This window comes from Oncorhynchus tshawytscha, linkage group LG09 (genome assembly GCF_018296145.1).
Source record: "Oncorhynchus tshawytscha isolate Ot180627B linkage group LG09, Otsh_v2.0, whole genome shotgun sequence".
In the NCBI taxonomy this organism is placed as follows: Eukaryota; Metazoa; Chordata; class Actinopteri; order Salmoniformes; family Salmonidae; genus Oncorhynchus; species Oncorhynchus tshawytscha.
Genome location: NC_056437.1, coordinates 67504024 through 67525650, shown reverse-complemented (window position 1 = coordinate 67525650; position 21627 = coordinate 67504024). Strand labels below are relative to the sequence as shown.

Sequence of the window (21627 nt, the reverse complement as noted above, 5' to 3'; positions counted from 1 at the left end):
AACAACCCAACTAAGTGGCCCAATGCCTGCAACCCAGCAGTTGGGTCGAACAACCAAGCATTTTGTTGTACACGCACAAACAACTTTTGTATTACTGTTATTTATTTACTTATTGAATATTATGTTTTGAAAGTATTGAAAAAAGGCATAAAGTTATATAAAAAAAGTTTCACAATTCTAAATGTCTTGTACTGTTATTCAGTTAAGCGGATCTAAGATTTTCTCCCCTTTGGTTTTATTTTTTGTACCAACAGATATTATTTCAATGGCACATCAAGACATGAACGCTGGAAACATATCTACAGTATTTATCTAGAGGAAGATGAATGAACTGATTATTGCCATGGAAATTGAAATCAACTTTAATATGATGTGATACAGGAACTGATACTTCAACAAAGTTTTTTTTTTAAAGTCATGAGGGTTTACATAAGTGTCTGATGAGGGTTTACATAACTGTAAGTGATTTTATTTGACTAATGTTTAATAAAATGTCACTTTAAACTTACCGTACAGAGAATAACGAGCATTCCATCAGTGTCTGTCATGTAAAAAAATAAATAATAATAATATCATGACATTTGTTCTCCCAGTGCAAACACACGTCATTTAAAAAACGTAATTTTTTATTTTTATGTTGCATTGTAAAACAGCAGATGAATTTCTTTACAAACATTTGAAACAATCAATGTTTCTTGCATCAAAGGTCCATATTGTTGATAGATGTTGTACCAAATCTTGTTTTCAGTGCTATTAGTGTTTCTGATTAAATAGGCATATAGCACTGTGTGTCCAAGCCTTTAGGACAAGCAGCCTTGGGTGTGAGTTTCCCCAAAACATAAAGAATACCTTTGGGAAACTCACCCGTTCCTGATTTGCTCTCGGTGAGTGCCGTGTGCAGGTGGTGGCTGTCATCAGCTGTGCTGCCCTTCATGTTCTTCAGAATTACCCTCTCACACAAACAACCAGAGGTGTAATCAGAGAGGTAAAAGCATTAAGAACGTTGCAGATAGAAATATAATTTATAGACGTGGCATGACACCTAATTCTATGTGACATATAAGGATAGCTGTTCTACGTAACACATTTATAGCTGAATGCTTTTTAACGTTGCACCCTCCTGAACACACCCGGTCCTCCGCCGTTGCATCGGCACAGACAGATTGGCTGCCCGCCAAGGAGAATGCTGCAGTTTCTTCAGGCTCTTGTTTTGTCAGTCCGTTTAGCCAGGCTATCGAGCTGAAGGTGAAGACTGACTGTTTCACATTGCATGAGAAAGACAGCATGCTACATGATGTCTCAGTCAACCCTGAGAGTTATGGCAGAAAATACGGGTCAAGATTTGCTTCTGGGTAAGTCGTCTACAGCATCTATTCACCTAGAGCCTATCTCTTTGTTTCTGTTGAAAGTGGAGAATATGTCCTCAATGTTTTGACTGCAGCAGTGGTGGATGCTATGTTTCGTCCCTCTGCTGGTTGTCACATGGTATTGGTTTCCCTGCTACAGGAATCTCTGTGTGAGGGGGATGCGGAAGTCAATTCTACCACATGGTGGCACCATCAAGCCTGTGCTCACTTCAACATACAATGATTAACCTTAGTTTTGTTGGACTATTCTTGGGTCTCTCCGTTACCAGGTTATAGGTGCCTCTGACAGTTTCCTGTCTAAGGCTCTGAGGAAGGTGATCCTCAAAGATCATCGCAGAAATCTTGATCTGGGATAGTCACCATGTGAAATGTCCTGGGGTAAGATATTCTCATGGATTCCTGAGTTCCTCAGTTGAGGGCCTTTGTCCCTTTTTTATTGAAATTAGGCAAAGTGTATCTGGCTGTCTCAGTTGTCTCGTTTCATATTTCCCAGGGGAAGTAAGTAAACAATAATGTGGCTCTGGGCACTCCTTCCAATCTGCTTGGCGGTGTTTGGCACTGTGGGAATATGGGTGGTGTGAGTATCTAACAGACTGGTCTGCTCTCTCCAGCTACTTGTCTAGATATAATAACAGTGTGGTCTTATGCTACGGTACAATGAGATTGTGTTGAGGATAATAAACGTACTCTCAGTGCAAATAACAAACAGAAAACCACTGAAGTATTGATATGCTAACGACAGTTCTTGTTCTTCCCAGGTTCGGTATCGCTGTATCAAATGAGACTGTTAATATCACAGCGAGATTCCCCTACATCAGGTAAGAGTGGTCTTTACAACACTGTAAAGGGTTTACCCTGAATTCCACTGTGTATCTAGACTATGTCAATAGAGGCTCCACCACAGACCAGTTAAACGGGTATAACCACTAACAAAACATGCTGGGAAATGTGACTGAGTCCAGAATGCCACAATACCACTGACACACTGGTGGCTATTTGTTGAAAAGTCAATATTTCATTACCAAGTCATTTCCAAATGTGTAAATAATTCAAATGTGAATTTGTCTTCCAGTGAATGTGGCACCTATGATCCACAGAGCTGTATCTTTTCCCAGGTCTGCAACATCTGTGCTGTCTTGAGTAAGTGAATTTATTCAGCACTTACACGTTGGTTCATACCACTTTATTATTCTGTCTTGTCTTTCGTATGTAACCTCAACCTTCTCCTCCCTTCTATCCTCCCCACTCTACCCTCCTCTACACCCCCCATCTCTCTCTTTTCTGTCTCTCTCTCCCTCTCCCTATCTCTGCCAGTCCTGTGGGTTGTGGTGATCCGGTTTCAGCAGGTCAGGGACTATGGTCAGAACAGCAAGGTGAACATCGCCAGTATCGTACTGGGCTTCATCTCATCTCTGGGCATCTCCATCCTCGGCAGCTTTCGGGTATCGCCTTACGGTTACAATAGGATACTATAACTACAATATTATCGTCATACGAATCCCAATATCGTCCCAATCCTAGCATGTTCCCTTAAAAAGATGCCATATTGATATACCCTGAAATATGGTTGACAATATCCTGCCTGGCTCTTTCCCTCTCACCACCATTCCTCTCTCCATCTGTCTCTTTCAGCAATCTGTGTTGTTTGGCATCCATGTGTTCGGGGCTTTTCTGGCCTTCTTTGTGGGCCTGGCCTACTTCTGGTTGCAGGTGTGGCTCACCTATAAAGTCCAGCCCTCTAAAGGCCGTCGCTGGATGGGGCCTCTCAGAGCTGCCCTCTGTAGTATCTGCACCATCTTGGTCATCACCAGTATCCTTTAACATCAGATCTATCAGCTGAGATAAATCAGAGAGAGGGAGAGCACAAGGGGAGTGCTCGACGATCCAAGATCAACACAGCTGAATGGTGATCCAGGGTCAACACAGCTAATTGTAAATGATAAAAAAATCATCCTAAATCATACTTCTTTACCTGAATTTACAGTGAAAACATTGCGCGTAAAAATAATATCATAGAACTCTATATCCTCCCTACAAACCGCTATATTTTAGACATTGTCACCTGTTTGGGTTGTGCTCCTTGACTCCCCTTTCCTCCTCAGTGGCCATAGGTCTACTCTTTGATACTGGCTACCGCTCAATGGCGTCCATTTCTGAGTGGGCTTTGGTCATGTGCTTCTTTGTCCTATTTGGCCTCTTTGCATCCGAGTTCCGTCACATCGACCATCACCAGCTCACCGTGCAGAACCAAGGCCTCAGCAAGACCCAGAGCATCAACAGTGGTGGGATCATAATGTACAGTGGTACAGCCAACAGAACAGTAATGTAATAATTACATAACATTTGAACATTCAGCTCTGACTGATGAAGCTCCACTTAAGTGTACATATTTGAAACCTATTGTTGAATAAAATGCTACTCTTTTTCTTGAATAAAATACTACGGTCTTTGATGCGGCATCTCCTTAGCTAAACCTCTTTTTGTTTGGTTTCTGTTGAGTTTATGGGAAATAGAGAGTGATTTTTCGGATCTTTGTTCATCTTTTGACTACAGCAGTGGCGGCTGCTATGTTTTCTCTCTCTGTAGGTTGTCTCATTGTATTGCTTTCACTGTTACAGGAATCTGTAGGGTGAGGGTGAGAGAGGCACTACACTGTAGTTAGTCCATTCTACCACATGGTAGCACCATCAGGCCATGTAAGTCAGCCTGGCCTCAGAGCCATATGAAACATACTTTAGGTGTTTCTTAGCACCTCCAAGACATATGATACCTACTAAGACAGCAACAAAAGGAGGGAGTTCGGTTAATTGGTCAGTCGGGTGGGGTGTGTAAGCCATGACCATCTAGCAATCCAAAAGTTGCATGTTTGAGTTGAGTAGGGGACAACTGATGCATTTGAGTTATTAACCCATCCCCTAACCCTAAACTTGAAGGAAAACTCCACCCAAAAACGATATTTTGGTATTTGTTTCATTAGTTCATTGTAAACATATTCCCACAATGTTTTGCTTGTCAGCAATCACATTTTCAAGATCTGTAACTTTCAAAATACAGAAATCATCCCCGTTTGCTTCATGCAAAATGCATCATACGGGGATGATTTCTGTATTTTGAAAGTTACAGATCTTGAAAACTAACCTGCTACATAAATTCACCCAACCTTTGTCATGTTAGTTCTCTTAACCTTTCGTGTAAATTATCCTAACCTTTGTAGTTAGTTTCCCTAACCATCAACATTAATTCCCATAATTCTAATTCATTGCTACAGCGCAGCAAGCAACCTGGTCTCATCCAATTCATATGCTATTGTACGACCGGGTAAGATGTATGATATTATGCCTCCTATAAGTCGGATGATATTGTACGAGCGATTTTCCATTAATAATATAACCTAACGTAACCTAATTGAAAATGGAACCTAAATATATCATACTAAATGGAGTTTCACATTTACGTACAGAATCATACCAACTGAGTGGCAAATATCTTTCAGCTTACAATTTTGAACTTTTAAAGTACATTATACTGCATCTCTGTGTTCCAAAACAGAGTAGAGAATAAAATATAGTACTATTGGTGCAAGTAACAGACACAGAAAACGTATTTTCTGAGAGCGAGAAACAAAACACATTAACTGAATAACTCAATTTTGTTCGTGTCAAACTCCACAGTGAGTTCTGGAAAAGGTTTGAGTGTCACTGAAGTGTTGAAATACTAAACACAGTTCTTGTTCTTGCCAAGTATCGCTGAGACTGTTAATATCACAGAGAGATTCCACTACATCAGGTAGGAGTCACACTGGTCTTTACAACACTGTGAAGGGTTTAACGATTCCAGAGTAATGCGGACCTACAGTACGCAAATCATGTAGCCACAAATATATCCAATTTAAGTGGTGATTAAGTTTAGGAATTCTATGACTGAGCATAGAGAGGAAAAGTCCAATGGCAATACTTATATTTTTTCTCTTGTTACCAAGTAGTGATTCCTCAGACAGAACGAGCTTTTGCGGTCATTTGTCGCTGTTTGTCATCATGAAATCAAATTACGGCTGGGAAGTTATTAAATCGGCAGTGCGACAGGTAGCCTAGCGGTTAGAGAGGCGTGCCAGCAACCGGACGGTTGCCAGTTTGAATCCAGGTCTGATGGGAAGTGAGCTGGAAACCGGAGGGTTGCTACTATCCAATCCTAGATGCCATTGCCTGCCGTTGTGCACTTGAGCAAGGCACATAGCCCCCCACAACAACTGTTCCATAGGCACCCAGTGTGGCAGCCCCCTGCTCCAACCTGTATATGTATGTGTGTGTTTTGGAAGGGTTGGGATAAAGCAGAAGTTACATTTTGGTTGGACGTTGTGGACAATTGGTGAATTAAGTTATCTTATTCAATCAGCATCTTGGATCGGCACCACCACAAACCAGTTAAACTGGTGCAATATTTTCCCTAACAGATGCAACTTCTATTTCCTCAGTTTTCCCACTGCAGTGTAATGTACAGTGTGCTCCTAATGCTTTCTCAGTATCTGTAGAGAATTTAATTTAGAATTTGTCTTCCAGTTAATGTGGCACATGATCCACAGAGCTGTATCTTTTCCCAGGTCTGCAACATCTGTGCAGTCTTGGCTGAGTGGATTTATTCAGCACTTTCAATGTTAGTTCAAACCACTATACTCAGCATTATTTTCTGTCTTTGGCATGCGACAGCCTTCTCTCTCTCTCTCTCTCTCTCTCTTTCTCTCCCCCCGGCCGAGTCTGTAATACCTACATGTTTTAAGCAAACCACAATAGTCCCCTTGCCCAAGAACACCAAGGTAACCTGCTTATATAACAACGGACCTGTAGCACTGACATCTGTAGCCATGAAAGGCTGGTCATGGCTCACATCAACACCATCATCCCAGAAACCCTAGACCCACTCCAATTTGCATACTGCCCCAACAGATCCACAGATTACAAAATCTCGATTGCACTCCACACTGACCTTTCCCACCTGGACAAAAAGAACACCTATGTGAGAATACTGTTCATTGACTACTTCTCAGCATTCAACACCATAGTGCCCTCAAAGCTCATTACTAAGTTAAGGACCCTGGGACTAAACACCTCCCTCTGCAACTGGATCCTGGACTTCCTGATCGGCCGTCTCCGGGTGCTAAGGGTAGGCAACAACACATCTGCAACGCTGATCCTCAACACTGAGGCCCCTCAGGGGTGAGTGCTTAGTCCCCTCCTGTACTCCTTATTCACCCATGATTGCGTGGCCAAGCAGTACTCCCACACCATCATTAAGTTTGCCGACGACAAAACGGTGGTAGGCCTGATCACTGACAACGATGAGACAGCCTATAGGGAGGAGCTCAGAGACCTGGCAGTGTGGTGCCAGGACTACAACCTCTCCCTCAACGTGATCAAGACAAAGGAGATGATCATGGACTACAGAAAAAGGAGGGCCGAGCATACCCCCATTCTCATCGGGCTATGGTGGAGCAGGTTGAGAGCTTCAAGTTCCTTGGTGTCCACATCACCAAGAAACTATCATGGTCAAAACACACCAAGACAGTCATGAAGAGGGCACAACAACACCTATTCTCCCTCAGGAGACTGAAAAGATTTGTCATGTACATATTACCTCAATTACCTCGACTAACCTGTGTCCCCGCACATTGACTCAGTACCGGTACCCCCTGTATATAGACTCGTTATTGTTATTTTATTGTTGCTCTTATATTTTATTATTATTTTTTTTTTATTTAGTAAATATTTTCTTAACTCTTATTTGTCTTAAAACTGATTTGTTGGTTAATTAAGGGCTTGTAAGTAAGCATTTCACGGTAAGGGTTACACCTGTTGCATTCAGCGCATGTGACAATTAACATTTGATTTGATTCGATTTTTGACCCCCTTGTTTTTGCAGTCTGGCTGAGAGCCAAATGTTTACTCAAATGTTTACTTTGCTGAGTTAAATATGCTGTTGCCTAGCTATGTTGTATGGTGACGTGTGTTTGATTCCATGGCAGCACCATCAAATCAGAGTTTGTCTCTACAGAATGAGGAAGATCATGTAGCTGTTCTGTCTTCGGGGAAACCAATGTATTTTCCTTGACTGTCCTTTCCCTCCTTAGTGTCTATAGCCATACTCTCTCATTTGCGCTTCCGCTCTGGAAGTGGCCATTTCTGAGTGGGCTCTGGTCATGCATGTCCTTCTTTGGCCTGTTTGACCTGTTCTGTCACATCGACTGTCACCAGCTCACTGTGCAGAAGCAAGGTCTCAGCGAGACCCAGAGCACCAACAGGTCTCATCGGAATCGCAGGCGGCCGGTGGCACCTTAATTGGGGAGGACGGGCCCATAGTAATGGCTGGAATGGAATAAATGGAATGTTATCAAACACACGGTTTCACAACGTCCTCTCACTGTGTTTATTTTCAGAAAACTTAACATGTGTAAATATTTGTATAACAAGATTCAACAATTGAGACATAAACTGAACAAGTTCCACAGACGTGTGACTAACATAAATGGAATAATGTGTCCATTGTGTGGAATAATGGGGGGTCAAAAGTAACAGTCAGTATCTGGTGTGGCCACCAGCTGCATTATGTACTGCAGTGCATCTCCTCCTCATGGACTGCACCAGATTTGCCAGTTCTTGCTGTGAGATGTTACCCCACACTTCCACCAAGGCACCTGCAAGTTCCCGGACATTTCTGGGGGGAATGGCCCTAGCCCTCACCCTCTTCGCTGGCCATGGCAGAACACTGACATTCCTGTCTTGCAGGAAATCACGCACAGAACGAGCAGTATGGCTGGTGGCATTGTCATGCTGGAGGGTCATGTCAGGATGAGCCTGCAGGAAGGGTACCACATGAGGGAGGAGGATGTCTTCCCTGTAACGCACAGCGTTGAGATTGCTGCAATGACAACAAGCTCAGTCCGATGATGCTGTGACACACCACCCCAAACCATGACGAACCCTCCACCTCCAAATCGATCCCGCTCCAGAGTACAGGCCTCGGTGTAACTCTCATTCCTTCGACAATAAATGCAAATCCGACCATCACCCCTGGTGAGACAAAACTGCGACTCATCAGTGAAGTGCACTTTTTTCCAGTCCTGTCTGGTCCAGCGACGGTGGGTTTGTGCCCATAGGCAACATTGCCAGTGATGTCTGGTGAGGACCTGCCTTTACAACAGGCCTACAAGCCCGCAGTCCAGCCTCTCTCAGCCTATTGCGGACAGTCTGAGCACTGAGGGATTGAGGGATTATAACTCAGGAAGTTGTTGTTGCCATCCTGTACTTGTCCCGCAGGTGTGATGGTTGGCTGTACCGATCCTGTGCAGGTGTTGTTACACGTGGTCTGCCACTGCGAGGAAGATCAGCTGTCCGTCCTGTTTCCCTCTAGCACTGTCATCTTCAGTCCTCATGCCTCCTTGCAGCATGCCTAAGGCAAGTTCACGCAGATGAGCAGGAACCCTGGGCATCAGTAGAAAGGCCTCTTTAGTGTCCTAAGTTTTCATAACTGTGACCTTAATCGTCTACTGTCTGTAAGCTGTTAGTCTTATTAACGACCGTTCCACAGGTGCATGTTCATTAATTGTTTATGGTTCATTGAACAAGCATGGGAAACAGTGTTCAAGCCCTTTACAAGGAAAGTCTGTGAAGTTATTTGGATTTTTACGAATTATCTTTGAAAGATGGGGTCTATTTAATTATGTTGTCAGAATGTTGCAGGGTGAGGATGACCTAGAGGTGCTGGACTGTATTTAATTAATTCTACCACATGGTTGCCCCGTCAAGCCATTTCCGTCTACTGACCTATACTCATTTCAGCATACTGAATACTTTTTAGCCTTTACAATATACAACACATCTTTTAATCACAAAACAAAAGTAAATTCATTAAATATATTCAATATACAGTGGGGCAAAAAAAGTATTTAGTCAGCCACCAATTGTGCAAGTTCTCCCACTTAAAAAGATGAGAGAGGCCTGTAATTTTCATCATAGTTACACTTCAACTATGACAGACAAAATTAGAAAAAAAATCCAGAAAATCACATTGTAGGATTTTTAATGAATTTATTTGCAAATTATGGTGGAAAATAAGTATTTGGTCAATAACAATCTCAATACTTTGCTATATACCCTTTGTTGGCAATGACAGAGGTCAAATATTTTCTGTAAGTCTTCACAAGATTTTCACACACTGTTGCTGGTATTTTGGCCCATTCCTCCATGCAGATCTCCTCTAGAGCATGTTTTGGGGCTGTTGCCAGGCAACACAGACTTTCAACTCCCTCCAAATATTTTCTATGGGGTTGAGATCTGGAGACTGGCTAGGCCACTCCAGGACCTTGAAATGCTTCATACGAAGCCACTCCTTCGTTGCCCAGGTGGTGTGTTTGGGATCATTGTCATGCTGAAAGACTCAGCCACGTTTCATCTTCAATGCCCTTGCTGATGGAAGGAGGTTTTCACTCAAAATCTCACGATACATGGCCCCATTCATTCTTTCCTTTACACGGATCAGTCGTCCTGTTCCCTTTGCAGAAAAACAGCCCCAAAGCATGATGTTTCCACCCCCATGCTTCACAGTAGGTATGGTGTTCTTTGGATGCAACTCAGCATTCTTTGTCCTCCAAACACGACGAGTTGAGTTTTTACCAAAATGTTATATTTTGGTTTCATCTGACCATATGACATTCTCCCAATCTTCTTCTGGATCATCCAAATGCTCTCTAGCAAACTTCAGACGGGCCTGGTCATGTACTGGCTTAAGCAGGGGGACACATCTGGCACTGCAGGATTTGAGTCCCTGGCGGCGTAGTGTGTTACTGATGGTAGGCTTTGTTACTTTGGTCCCAGCTCTCTGCAGGTCATTCATTAGGTCCCCCCGTGTGGTTCTGGGATTTTTGCTCACTGTTCTTGTTATCATTTTGACCCCACGGGGTGAGAGCTAGCTAGCTGGCTGGCTGGCTGGCTGGCTGGCTGGCTGGCAAAGGTTCACAATGATATCATGTGAATGTCACTATTATATGAATGTAAAGTAACTTTTTCTTTAGCAGCAATTTTGTCATAATGTAGAAATACTGAATGTTGCGTTTATATCAGGTATTAAAAACGTTCAAAGGTTAATACAACACTTTGTGGTCTTATCTCCCATGTCCTTCATAGCCCGACTATGCCACACAGCTTACTTCTGTGGGTACAATATATCCTGTGAGCTATTTCAAACAGCTAAGAAAACAGAACGTTTTTAATTGTGAGAAAGATTTGCACCTATCCCCTTCAAATGCTCTCATGATTTTAGGCTCGTCTAATGTTAGTTTAGCGCCTTCTACTCCACTCCATTAATGTTCTACGTGTAGGAACAGACATGGCCATGTAGGAACAGACATGGCCATGTAGGAACAGACATGGCCATGTAGGAACAGACATGACCATGTAGGAACAGACATGGCCATGTAGGAACAGACATGGCCATGTAGGAACAGACATGGCCATGTAGGAACAGACATGGCCATGTAGGAACAGACATGACCATGTAGGAACAGACATGACCATGTAGGAACAGACATGACCATGTAGGAACAGACATGGCCATGTAGGAACAGACATGGCCATGTAGGAACATACATGGCCATGTAGGAACAGACATGGCCACCGGAGACACTATGGAGCAACATGGAGCTACATCGCATTATCATACTGATGGGAAAATGTCGTTCTGGTGACATGCCAAAACATTTTGGAAGATACCCCTGATCGGGCCAGACATTATGCATTCACAACAATTTGTTAGGGGTATTTTAAGATGAACTGAGCAACTTGGCTGCTTATAGGGCCAGCCGTAGTGATGGGAGGGGTTCTTGGCTCATCTCCACTTTTAATCCAATTCAGTCTGTATTGGATAAAAGTGGAGATGTCGGAGATGTTGATGTTAAATTACTTTTGATTCTACTTCTTTGTAATTTCATAACTTTTACTGCCGCCATAAAATATCTGTGGCGCCCGTTTTAGGACGGAGTAATGGGTTTTAGATGGGAATCTCAAGCCCCCTAGCTCCTTTCCCCCGTCCCCTTAGCATTCTTTCACATACTCCGCGCTGTGTGATCTCTAGAGGGGGCCTTTGACGAGAGGCGAGGGGATCAGACATGCTGGAATTCTATGGGAATTTTCCCCCAAGTACCCGTTTTTTTTTGGTTTCGTTTCAAACTTAGTTCTTTGTTTATAGGGTTCTAAGTTAGACATTGGAGCAATGCAGGCCTAATACTGTGAAACAATTTAAGTAGAGTGGGAACATAACTTGGATTAAGTATCATAGATTACTAGATATCTTCACTAGATAGGATTGAAACTGCCTACGGTGCATCTAACGAGGAGGAATTCCTAAACTAGTCCAGGTGTTTTCATTAAATGGCAAAGGAGGCCCCTGATAAAGCAAATAAATCTCATTTAAAAAAATGAGAGTCAAACACAGAGAGGTCATCGATGAAAATCTTTTAACGGTTGAGAGTAGGAAACGCCAGCTTTGTTAGTCTTGACTTTGATTCAAAAGGACGCCGTGCTGCAGCCTACTGTAATCTCAATAAACACCTGCCTCGGCTCAAATTGCTCTTATCCCACTAACAGCTCTTGACCAGCAACAATAGCTCTGCTCCACTATCGCCGAACAGAGCACTCGCCCCAGGCCCTCGGACCATGGTCTCAAAGTGTGCCCTAACCCTTATCTTCTGATGCCCAAAATCCTGTTCAAGACCCAGTGAAAGGCCACGTCTGTCCAAGAGCAGCGGCACGAACCTGGAATTCTCCGGGACAGATAGAGGGATATATTGTATAGATAAAGAGAGAATGAGAGAAAACGGAATGGGGAAGGGGGGTTGGAGAGGAAAATAGTAAGAGAGCGAGAGAGAGAGAGAGAGAGAGAGAGAGATACAGAGTGGGCACCACCAGCTGTGATCTCACCCTCCTCTCCTTGGCACAAGGTTCCAGAAAGCTGCCCTTTTGCAGAAAAATGCCAAGCGCACCACATTCCATCCATCAGCACACAAAAGCCCTCGTCTCTTTCTTCCCCCCCGCGCGACAATCACATAATTATATAATTGCACTAGTGTGCAGACCCAGCCACTCAGAAACTGTATATTTGTGTATGTGACAATGGAGGAAGTCTGGCTCAAAAGACAGTGGGCTGTGCAGTTAGGGCGGGAGATTGTCGTGTCGGAGCATGAGGGCGAAGGAGTGACCTTCTGTCTGGTCTGTCCCCCACTGTAATGGGGTGCATTGTGATTCTATGTAACGCGGGTGGGGACTTTTTTGGGTCAGCGGCCCAATCGGCACTAGCTGCTGGACACGGGGGCCCATGAAATGTACAAAAACAGAGAAAGGGAAGGATTGAGAGAGAGAGAGAGACCAAGTCACTTGACAGTGAGACAATAACCCAGAGTAGACAAAAATGCCCCATGCTATAAGATGTACTGGGCTGATATGAACAGACTGAAACATAACAATGACACACACGCATAAACACACACTGTCTGTCTGTCTGTCTGTCTGTCTGTCTGTCTGTCTGTCTGTCTGTCTGTCTGTCTGTCTGTCTGTCTGTCTGTCTGTCTGTCTGTCTGTCTGTCTGTCTGTCTGTCTGTCTGTCTGTCTGTCTGTCTGTCTGTCTGTCTGTCTGTCTGTCTGTCTGTCTGTCTGTCTGTCTGTCTGTCTGTCTGTCTGTCTGACTGACTGACTCACTCACTCACTCACTCACTCACTCACTCACTCACTCACTCACTCACTCACTCACTCACTCACTCACTCACTCACTCACTCACTCACTCACTCACTCACTCACTCACTCACTCACTCACTCACTCACACTCACTCACTCACTCACTCACCTCACTCACTCACTCACTCACTCACTCACTCACTCACTCACTCACTCACTCACTCACTCACTCACTCACTCACTCACTCACTCACTCACTCACTATGACAATTAGCATGGGACAGTTAAGACAGACCACCTCCCCCCTGTCCAGGCTCCCAGATGAGAATCGAGCCACTGTCCCTGATGACTGGCCACCTCCCAAATTTCTCTCCCTGCTGCCCGGCCTTGGGTTGGGTGTGTCCCTTCTTGCACGGGATGCCACAGAATAGACTATTGTTAATATGCACTAGACAGGGAGTGAGGGGAAAGGGGGTAGGCTGATGATGGTGGTGGAGAGCTGCCTGAATGGAGAACTTAGACAATGCAGAACTTCCCCCTTCTTGTAGTGTGTTTTAACACATACATATACACACACACTGACGCATTAGGAGGAGAGTGGAAGGCGAGAGTAAGGGAGAGACAATGAACATGCTTGTTCCTTTATATTGGCCTGACTCTCTTCTCTGACACTGCTATTCACATGTTCATCCCTGAGTCCTGTATTGAAGTTCATGTTCTGTGTCATTCACTCCTTCACTGCCTTGTCTTCTTGCCAACCTTGCTATTTTGGACAATGTACCTCTCCCATCCGTCTCTCTGCCGTCTGTCCCCTCTCCTTGTCATCCCACTGCCAATGTGCTGGTTTGAAAGGCACAGATACTTTGCAGGCGTAAATAGAACGACAAATCTTTCCAATACCTGGGGAAGTTTTCAACCAAGTTTGTTAGTCCTGGGACTCAAATGGGTGCACATTTTTAGTTTTTGCCTTAGTACTACACACCTGATTCCACTAATCAACTCATCATCCAACCTTTGATTAGTGGAATCAGGTGTGTAGTGCCGGGGAAAAATAAAGGACCAGGATTAAGCAACACCGACAATTTAACCTATCAATTAGCAATAATAATCCTATATTCTGTGCAAACTCTACATGCACACTTTGTGTATCTCAAACACTGGTTGAATCAACGTTGTTTCCAGGTCATTTCAATGAGATTACATTGAACCACAGTGCCATAGACATTGAATCGACGTGCCCAGTGGGTATCGTCTTTGCTCTGGTCAGCTAACACGCTGCATGAGTTTCTTTCGATCATATGTTCTCCTTGTCTTCTCATTTCGTCAAATCAACCCTCTCTGCCTCGGTCTTGCATTTAGCTCTGTTGTGACAAGCTGACAGTCAAACAGAGGCTGAATTCCACACCTCACAGTAGTTCACACAAAGAGAGTTGTTTGATCTAAATGAGAAGCTTGATGAGACAGACCTTTGAGAGTGTGTGCGTGTGAGTGTATGAGAGAGAGAGAGAAAGACAGCGAGAGGGAGAAAGAAACAGTAGAGATGAGAAAGAGTGGAGCTAACACTTTATCTCCTCCGCGGTTCTTCCTTCATTTCTCTGGCAATGTGTCATTGTTGTCGTCTTATCACCATGTAATTACAAATAAAGAGGCTCCAGGAAAGATCGCCTCTGCCTTTCGGTCGGATTTCTCTGAGCGCCAGCCTTCCCCAGTAGCAGCAGGAGTAAGAGTCTAGGATCAGTCGTTTTCTGAAGCTCATCCAAAGGTTACTGTAAAAGGAAAAAACGAAACGATGATGAACTCATAACCAACAGTTATAGTTGGGGTTATATTTGTTCCTCTGAAGTTTTAATTGTGATGCACTGCACGCTTACTTACTTACCGACTTTATTGTCCCCCCGGCGAAATGTTGTTGCAGTGTCATGTACACATTTAAAGTGGCGTTTAAAAACAAAACAAGATTGACAATACAACTATCATAACTGTTACGCACCAATACAAATAATAATAGTAAGAAATAAGGAATAAAATATTCTTTAAAAAATTACATTTAAAAAATAAGAAGAATAGACTAGCCTGCTGGCCTTACAGGGTCAATGGGAACATTCGCCCGAGCTATTTAGGAGGGATATCACACCTGGCACAAATGATTGTCTCGTTCTGTTTTTCCTGCTGAGAGGTGCCCTATACCTGCGCCCAGAGGGGAGTAATTCAAAGTCCAGGAACAGGGGGTGCCAAATTCCCCTAAATCCCTGTGCTTCTACACCTGCATTGCTTGCTGTTTGGGGTTTTAGGCTGGGTTTCTGTACAGCACTTTGAGATATCAGCTGATGTACGAAGGGCTATATAAATACATTTGATTTGAAGGGCTGGCTTGGGTCTAAAATGATTTTGTGAGCCTTACGGAGGGCCCTGACCTTAACGATCTCATCCAGGCCTGTCTGTTTGACTCCAAGTACCTTGCTTGCTGTGGTAATAATCCTTCTCAGCATGTTTCTCTGGCTGACAGTGGCATTGCCAAACCAACAAACAATACAAACAGTTAAAATACTCTCAATAGAGGATTTGTAAAACAGAGTCAGTATAGTACAGTCTACATGAAACCTTTTTAGAAAGCACAGTCTCTGTTAGCTCTATTTGTAGATCAGGTCTGTACATTTATTTTACTGAAGCTTATTGTCCGAAAGGACACCCAGATATTTATATTCCTCTACAATTTCTATATTCTGACCTCTGATAGATGTTGCAGAGGTAGGTGTTGTATGCTTCCTGAAGTCTATGTACATCTCTTTGGTCTTGTTGGTATTGAGGACCAAGTGTGATTCCTCACACCACTCTACAAAGTCATCTAGGACCGGGCCATGGTGTTCCTCGTCATTATGCAACAGGCTGATCAAGGCAGTGTCATCAGCGAACTCAACGAGGTGTCTGTCAGTATGGGAACTAGTACAACTATTAGTGTACAAGATGTACAGAAGTGGGGACAAAACACATCCCTGAGGAGCGCCTGTGTTGGTATTGTGTGTATCCGACACATGGCGACCTATTTTGACTCGCTGTGAGCGTTGGCTCAGGAAGTCCAATAGCCACAAAACCAGCCTCCTGTCTAAGAAGAAGTCTCGAATGAGTCTCTGTGCCAGAATGTAGGGCTGGATTGTGTTGAAGGCAGAAGAAAAGTCAACAAACAGAACCCTGACATGGGATTTGGCTCTAGATGTCTATAGACCATGTTAATACCCCCTCTAGATGTCTATAGACCATGTTAATACCCCCTCTAGATGTCTATAGACCATGTTAATACCCCTCTAAATGTCTATAGACCATGTTAATACACCCTCTAGATGTCTATAGACCATGTTAATACACCCTCTAGATGTCTATAGACCATGTTAATACACCCTCTAGATGTCTATAGACCATGTTAATACCCCCTCTAGATGTCTATAGACCATGTTAATACACCCTCTAGATGTCTATAGACCATGTTAATACACCCTCTAGATGTCTATAGACCATGTTAATACACCCTCTAGATGTCTATAGACCATGTTAATACCCCCTCTAGATGTCTATAGACCATGTTAATACCCCTCTAGATGACTATAGACCATGTTAAGGAGACTACACCCTCTAGATGTCTATAGACCATGTTAAGGAGACTACACCCTCTAGATGTCTATAGACCATGTTAATACCCCTCTAGATGTCTATAGACCATGTTAATACCCCTCTAGATGTCTATAGACCATGTTAATACCCCCTCTAGATGTCTATAGACCATGTTAATACCCCCTCTAGATGTCTATAGACCATGTTAATACACCCTCTAGATGTCTGTAGACCATGTTAATACACCCTCTAGATGTCTGTAGACCATGTTAATACCCCCTCTAGATGTCTGTAGACCATGTTAATACCCCCTCTAGATGTCTGTAGACCATGTTAATACCCCCTCTAGATGTCTATAGACCATGTTAAGGAGGGTAAGCATGGCATCATCAACTCCTCTGCTGGGCTGATAGCCAAACTGAAATGGGTCGAGGAGCTTCTGGGTGACACTGAGAATATGACTTTTCACAATTTTCTCAAGGCATTTCATAACTAAGGATGTCAAAGCGACAGTCATTCAGCACAGAGGGATTAGATGCTTTAGGAATTGGTATAATTATAGATTTTTCCACAATACTGGAACGTGTTGCTGGTTGAGTGAGGATTGGAAAATGTCTGTAAAAAACACCAGCCAGTTGTTCAGCACAGTGCTTTAACACATGTCCACTTATTTTGTCTGGCCTTGGGCTTTTATGTGTGTTACATCCCTGAACAACTTCAAAACACCAGCCTGTTGAACAACAACCCTCTCAAACATTTGTAATGATGCTTCCATTTGTTTTACCTCCGACACAAAGTTGTCTGATTCAAATCTTGAGAAGAAAACATTCAGTTCATTAGCCATGTCCTGGCCCTCATATCCCCCAAGGTCAGCACTGGTTTTTCCCCTGCCTATGTGGGGGGCACTATAGCCATGGATTTAATCCCTTGCCAGGCCACCCTTGAGTTTCCTGAGGAGAGGTTCCTCTCCACCCTTTGCTTGTATGCCTGCTTGTCCACCAGTATCGGTCTTTTGATCTCACGTTGTACATCTCTTAAAGCCTGTCTATCACCCCCAGCATAAACTGCCTTCTTCCTATCAAGTAGTGATTTTTAGATGTTTTGATACCCAAGGCTTGTTGTTAGGGAAGATTTTACAGGTCTTAGTAGGCACAACTGACTCAACACAGAAGTTTACACAGTCTGAAATAACCTCTGTGAGTTCATCCAGAACAGAGCTGCTGTCCTCAAATACCTCCCACATTGTACAGTCAAAACACCCCTGCAGACAAGTGATACTGTTGTCATTCCAGATCTGAACAGTTTTAACTGTGGGTTTCTCCCTCTCCAGGAGGTGACAGTAGGTTGGCCTGAGGTAGACCACATTGTGGTCTGATGTCCCCAGGGGAGGTCTGGAGGTGGCAGAGAACGCCTTTGGTATTGTCTCCATAGCACAAATCAAGAGTCCTATTTGTCCTAGTGTGACATTTCACATACTGATGGTATGTGCGCAAGACTTTAACAACTTTACAGTTGTTAAAATCCCCTCAAATAAATTTGGGTGCGTCGGGGGAGATGGATTCCAGTTTCTGTGACAGATTATAAATAATCTCTGATGCCTTTGTTATATTAGCTTTAGGTTGAATGTACACAATGGTAACAAACACTGTCCTTGTGTGCAATAGGAGATTGCAGCCATTCTAAAGAACGCTGTCTTCATGGAGCTGGAACGTTTCAAACTAACACGGAGGGTAGTTTTACAAATGCTATTGCATTTGTCCTTTAATTACAGAATACTGATGATTGAGATGTAAGGGTCAACAATGGCCTTATGTCCACACGGTTCAGGTTAAAGTTGAACCTGTATAATGGTATTGATAAATGAGTGCAATCCATTCACTGCAGACAGAACATAATTCATGGATCACAGACATAACATCAGGGGGGTAAACAGCCTCCAAAAATGCACCCAAAGTCATCATCTCTCCATGCTAACCTTTGCATGATGCCATCGGTCAGCGACAATACCTTCTTTTTTTTCTTCATTTTCTTCCCGTGACCTTTCCGCCACGTTGGGAGTGTTCCGGATGGAGAATGTTCGTGGCATAGGTGTCATAATGGAGAATAGAATACAGTGCTGGCTTATGTAACAGCTGGGGATGACATTTGGGTGGGCTGACCTGCTCCTACTCCCCTCTCCTTTGAGGATAGATCAGACAGATGCTGCTACATAGCCACTGTTGTTGGGAAGAATTGCTGTCTTTCTTGATCCGGTCTTACTGAAGTTAAGACGGGTCCTGTCTCTGTGTTCTGTCTATAGGTTGATTCATGACTAAGCTAAAGGGAAAGTTTCCGTAGTCAACGGTTGTCTCTATTTCGGCGACCCTTTTTGGCTCAAGATCCCCATCAGAGGCAAACGCTCCATATACACTGCTCAAAAGAATAAAGGGAACACTAAAATAACACATCCTAGATCTGAATGAATGAAATATTCTTATTAAATACTTTTTTCTTTACGTAGTTGAATGTGCTGACAACAAAATCACACAAAAAAATTATCAATGGAAATAAAATGTATTAACCCATGGAGGTCTGGATTTGGAGTCACACTCAAAATTAAAGTGGAAAACCACACTACAGGCTGATCCAACTTTGATGTAATGTCCTTAAAACAAGTCAAAATGAGGCTCAGTAGTGTGTGTTGCCTCCACGTGCCTGTATGACCTCCCTACAACGCCTGGGCATGCTCCTGATGAGGTGGCGGATGGTCTCCTGAGGGATCCCCTCACAGACCTGGACTAAAGCATCCGCCAACTCCTGGACAGTCTGTGGTGCAACGTGGCGTTGGTGGATGGAGCGAGACATGATGTCCCAGATGTGCTCAATTGGATTCAGGTCTGGGGAACGGGCAGGCCAATCCATAGCATCAATGCCTTCCTCTTGCAGGAACTGCTGACACACTCCAGCCACATGAGGTCTAGCATTGTCTTGCATTAGGAGGAACCCAGGGCCAACCGCACCAGCATATGGTCTTACAAGGGGTCTGAGGATCTCATCTAGGTACCTAATGGCAGTCAGGCTACCTGTGGTGAGCACATGGAGGGCTGTGCGGCCCCCCAAAGAAATGCCACCCCACACCATGACTGACCCACCGCCAAACCGGTCATGCTGGAGGATGTTGCAGGCAGCAGAACGTTCTCCACGGCGTCTCCAGACTGTCACGTCTGTCACGTGCTCAGTGTGAACCTGCTTTCATCTGTGAAGAGCACAGGGCGCCAGTGGCGAATTTGCCAATCTTGGTGTTCTCTGGCAAATGCCAAACGTCCTGCACGGTGTTGGGCTGTAAGCACAACCCCCACCTGTGGACGTCGGGCCCTCATACCACCCTCATGGAGTCTGTTTCTGACCGTTTGAGCAGACACATGCACATATGTGGCCTGCTGGAGGTCATATTGCAGGGCTCTGGCAGTGCTCCTCCTGCTCCTCCTTGCACAAAGGCGGAGGTAGCGGTCCTGCTGCTGGGTTGATGCCCTCCTACGGCCTCCTCCACGTCTCCTGATGTACTGGCCTGTCTCCTGGTAGCGCCTCCATGCTCTGGACACTACGCTGACTGACACAGCAAACCTTCTTGCCACAGCTCGCATTGATGTGTCATCCTGGATGAGCTGCACTACCTGAGCCACTTGTGTGGGTTGTAGACTCCGTCTCATGCTACCACTAGAGTGAAAGCATCGCCAGCATTCAAAAGTGACCAAAACATCAGCCAGGAAGCATAGGAACTGAGAAGTGGTCTGTGGTCACCACCTGCAGAACCACTCCTTTATTGGGGGTGTCTTGCTAATTGCCTATAATTTCCACCTGTTGTCTATTCCATTTGCACAACAGCATGTGAAATTTATTGTCAATCAGTGTTGCTTCCTAAGTGGACAGTTTGATTTCACAGAAGTGTGATTGACTTGGAGTTACATTGTGTTGTTTAGGTGTTCACTTAATTTTTTTGAGCAGTGTAGTATCTTTAAATAAGTTGGAAAAGTTGGATTTTGTAATTAACTGTAGCTACTCTAAAACATCTGAGGGGAAAATATGGACACAATTCATTACCTTCTCCTGACATTCAGCATCACCACACGAGACATTCTACTGTGCTGTATTCAGTCTTGAATACTGGAAAACTCATAAAACACACCCCAAACCTCCAAAACTGCCCCATGCATTGTCCAGTGATGGGCATTGTTCCATTAGCTGCCCAGACAAAGACAAAAGGACTACGGGCTGTTAACCTGGCAGCTCACCAGCGATCCCAGCAACAGCAGCCACAGAGCTGAAAAACTCCCAGGCCATGGGAAGCTTGACGTCAAACACATTCGCCTTCTCTCTTTTTTTCCTTTTTTTTCCTGGCCTGCATTTTCATATTTCATCGGTATTTCCGGATGGTTCCACATTTGCAAAATAAAGACCATCAGAGTAATCATTAGAACGTTAACCATAAGAACGGCGGGAACCGAATGAAAGCCTGGAGAGGCTTGTTGACCTTTCAGAGCTAAACTAGTCCTGGCTCTGTGTGAGCTCTGCTGGACCCATTGTGTTCTGAGACCTTATCATTGTGTTGCAGTTTCCTCTCCCTGCCGCGTCGCGAGTGTGTGTGTCTTGGTGTGTGCGTGTGTGTGTGTATGTGTATGCGCGTGCGTGCCGGCATGCGTTCGTGTGTGTGTGTGTGCACATGCGTGTGGATGTGTGTGTGTTTAAGGGAACACAGGACAGGGCTAGTGTGAAGGCAGAGAGGGCACTCACACTCACTTAACACATGTTCCAGAGGTCTACCTTTTGACAAGACGATCCGTCGCGCTCACAACTCAGTAAACACTGCTTCCTGTATGAGGACCCAGACCGTGATGCTGAGGGGTGACGTCATTGCCCAACAGATGTGTTACGCATGGCAAAAATAACAAAACAACAAGTA

The 21627-nt window shown here is 44.1% G+C and overlaps 1 protein-coding gene across 2 annotated transcripts; it reads left to right on the top strand.

Annotated features, from left to right (window-relative positions):
• Window positions 1–1188: 1188 nt before the first annotated feature.
• On the top strand, window positions 1189–3819 carry LOC112258475 (modulator of macroautophagy TMEM150B). Of its 2 annotated transcripts, XM_024432869.2 has the most exons (8): window positions 1189–1352; window positions 1637–1745; window positions 1861–1944; window positions 2126–2185; window positions 2440–2507; window positions 2682–2809; window positions 3000–3177; window positions 3470–3819. In XM_024432869.2, the coding sequence occupies exons 3-8, from the start codon at window positions 1880–1882 to the stop codon at window positions 3694–3696; spliced, it is 726 nt and encodes a 241-aa protein (XP_024288637.1). In that variant the 5' UTR covers window positions 1189–1352; window positions 1637–1745; window positions 1861–1879; the 3' UTR covers window positions 3697–3819. The 2 variants fall into 2 exon arrangements, with proteins under 2 accessions (XP_024288637.1, XP_024288636.1); XM_024432868.2 differs by having other exon boundaries at window positions 1189–1745.
• Window positions 3820–21627: the final 17808 nt, after the last annotated feature.

What these genes read in the sequence shown, in the direction of transcription:
- LOC112258475 (XM_024432869.2), top strand. Translation starts at nt 1,880, where the DNA reads ATGTGGCTCTGGGCACTCCTTCCAATCTGCTTGGCGGTGTTTGGCACT. An exon ending in CCATCCTCGGCAGCTTTCGG is followed by an intron (nt 2,810 to 2,999) that starts GTATCGCCTTAC and finishes TGTCTCTTTCAG; the next exon opens with CAATCTGTGTTGTTTGGCAT. An exon ending in CACCATCTTGGTCATCACCA is followed by an intron (nt 3,178 to 3,469) that starts GTATCCTTTAAC and finishes TTTCCTCCTCAG; the next exon opens with TGGCCATAGGTCTACTCTTT.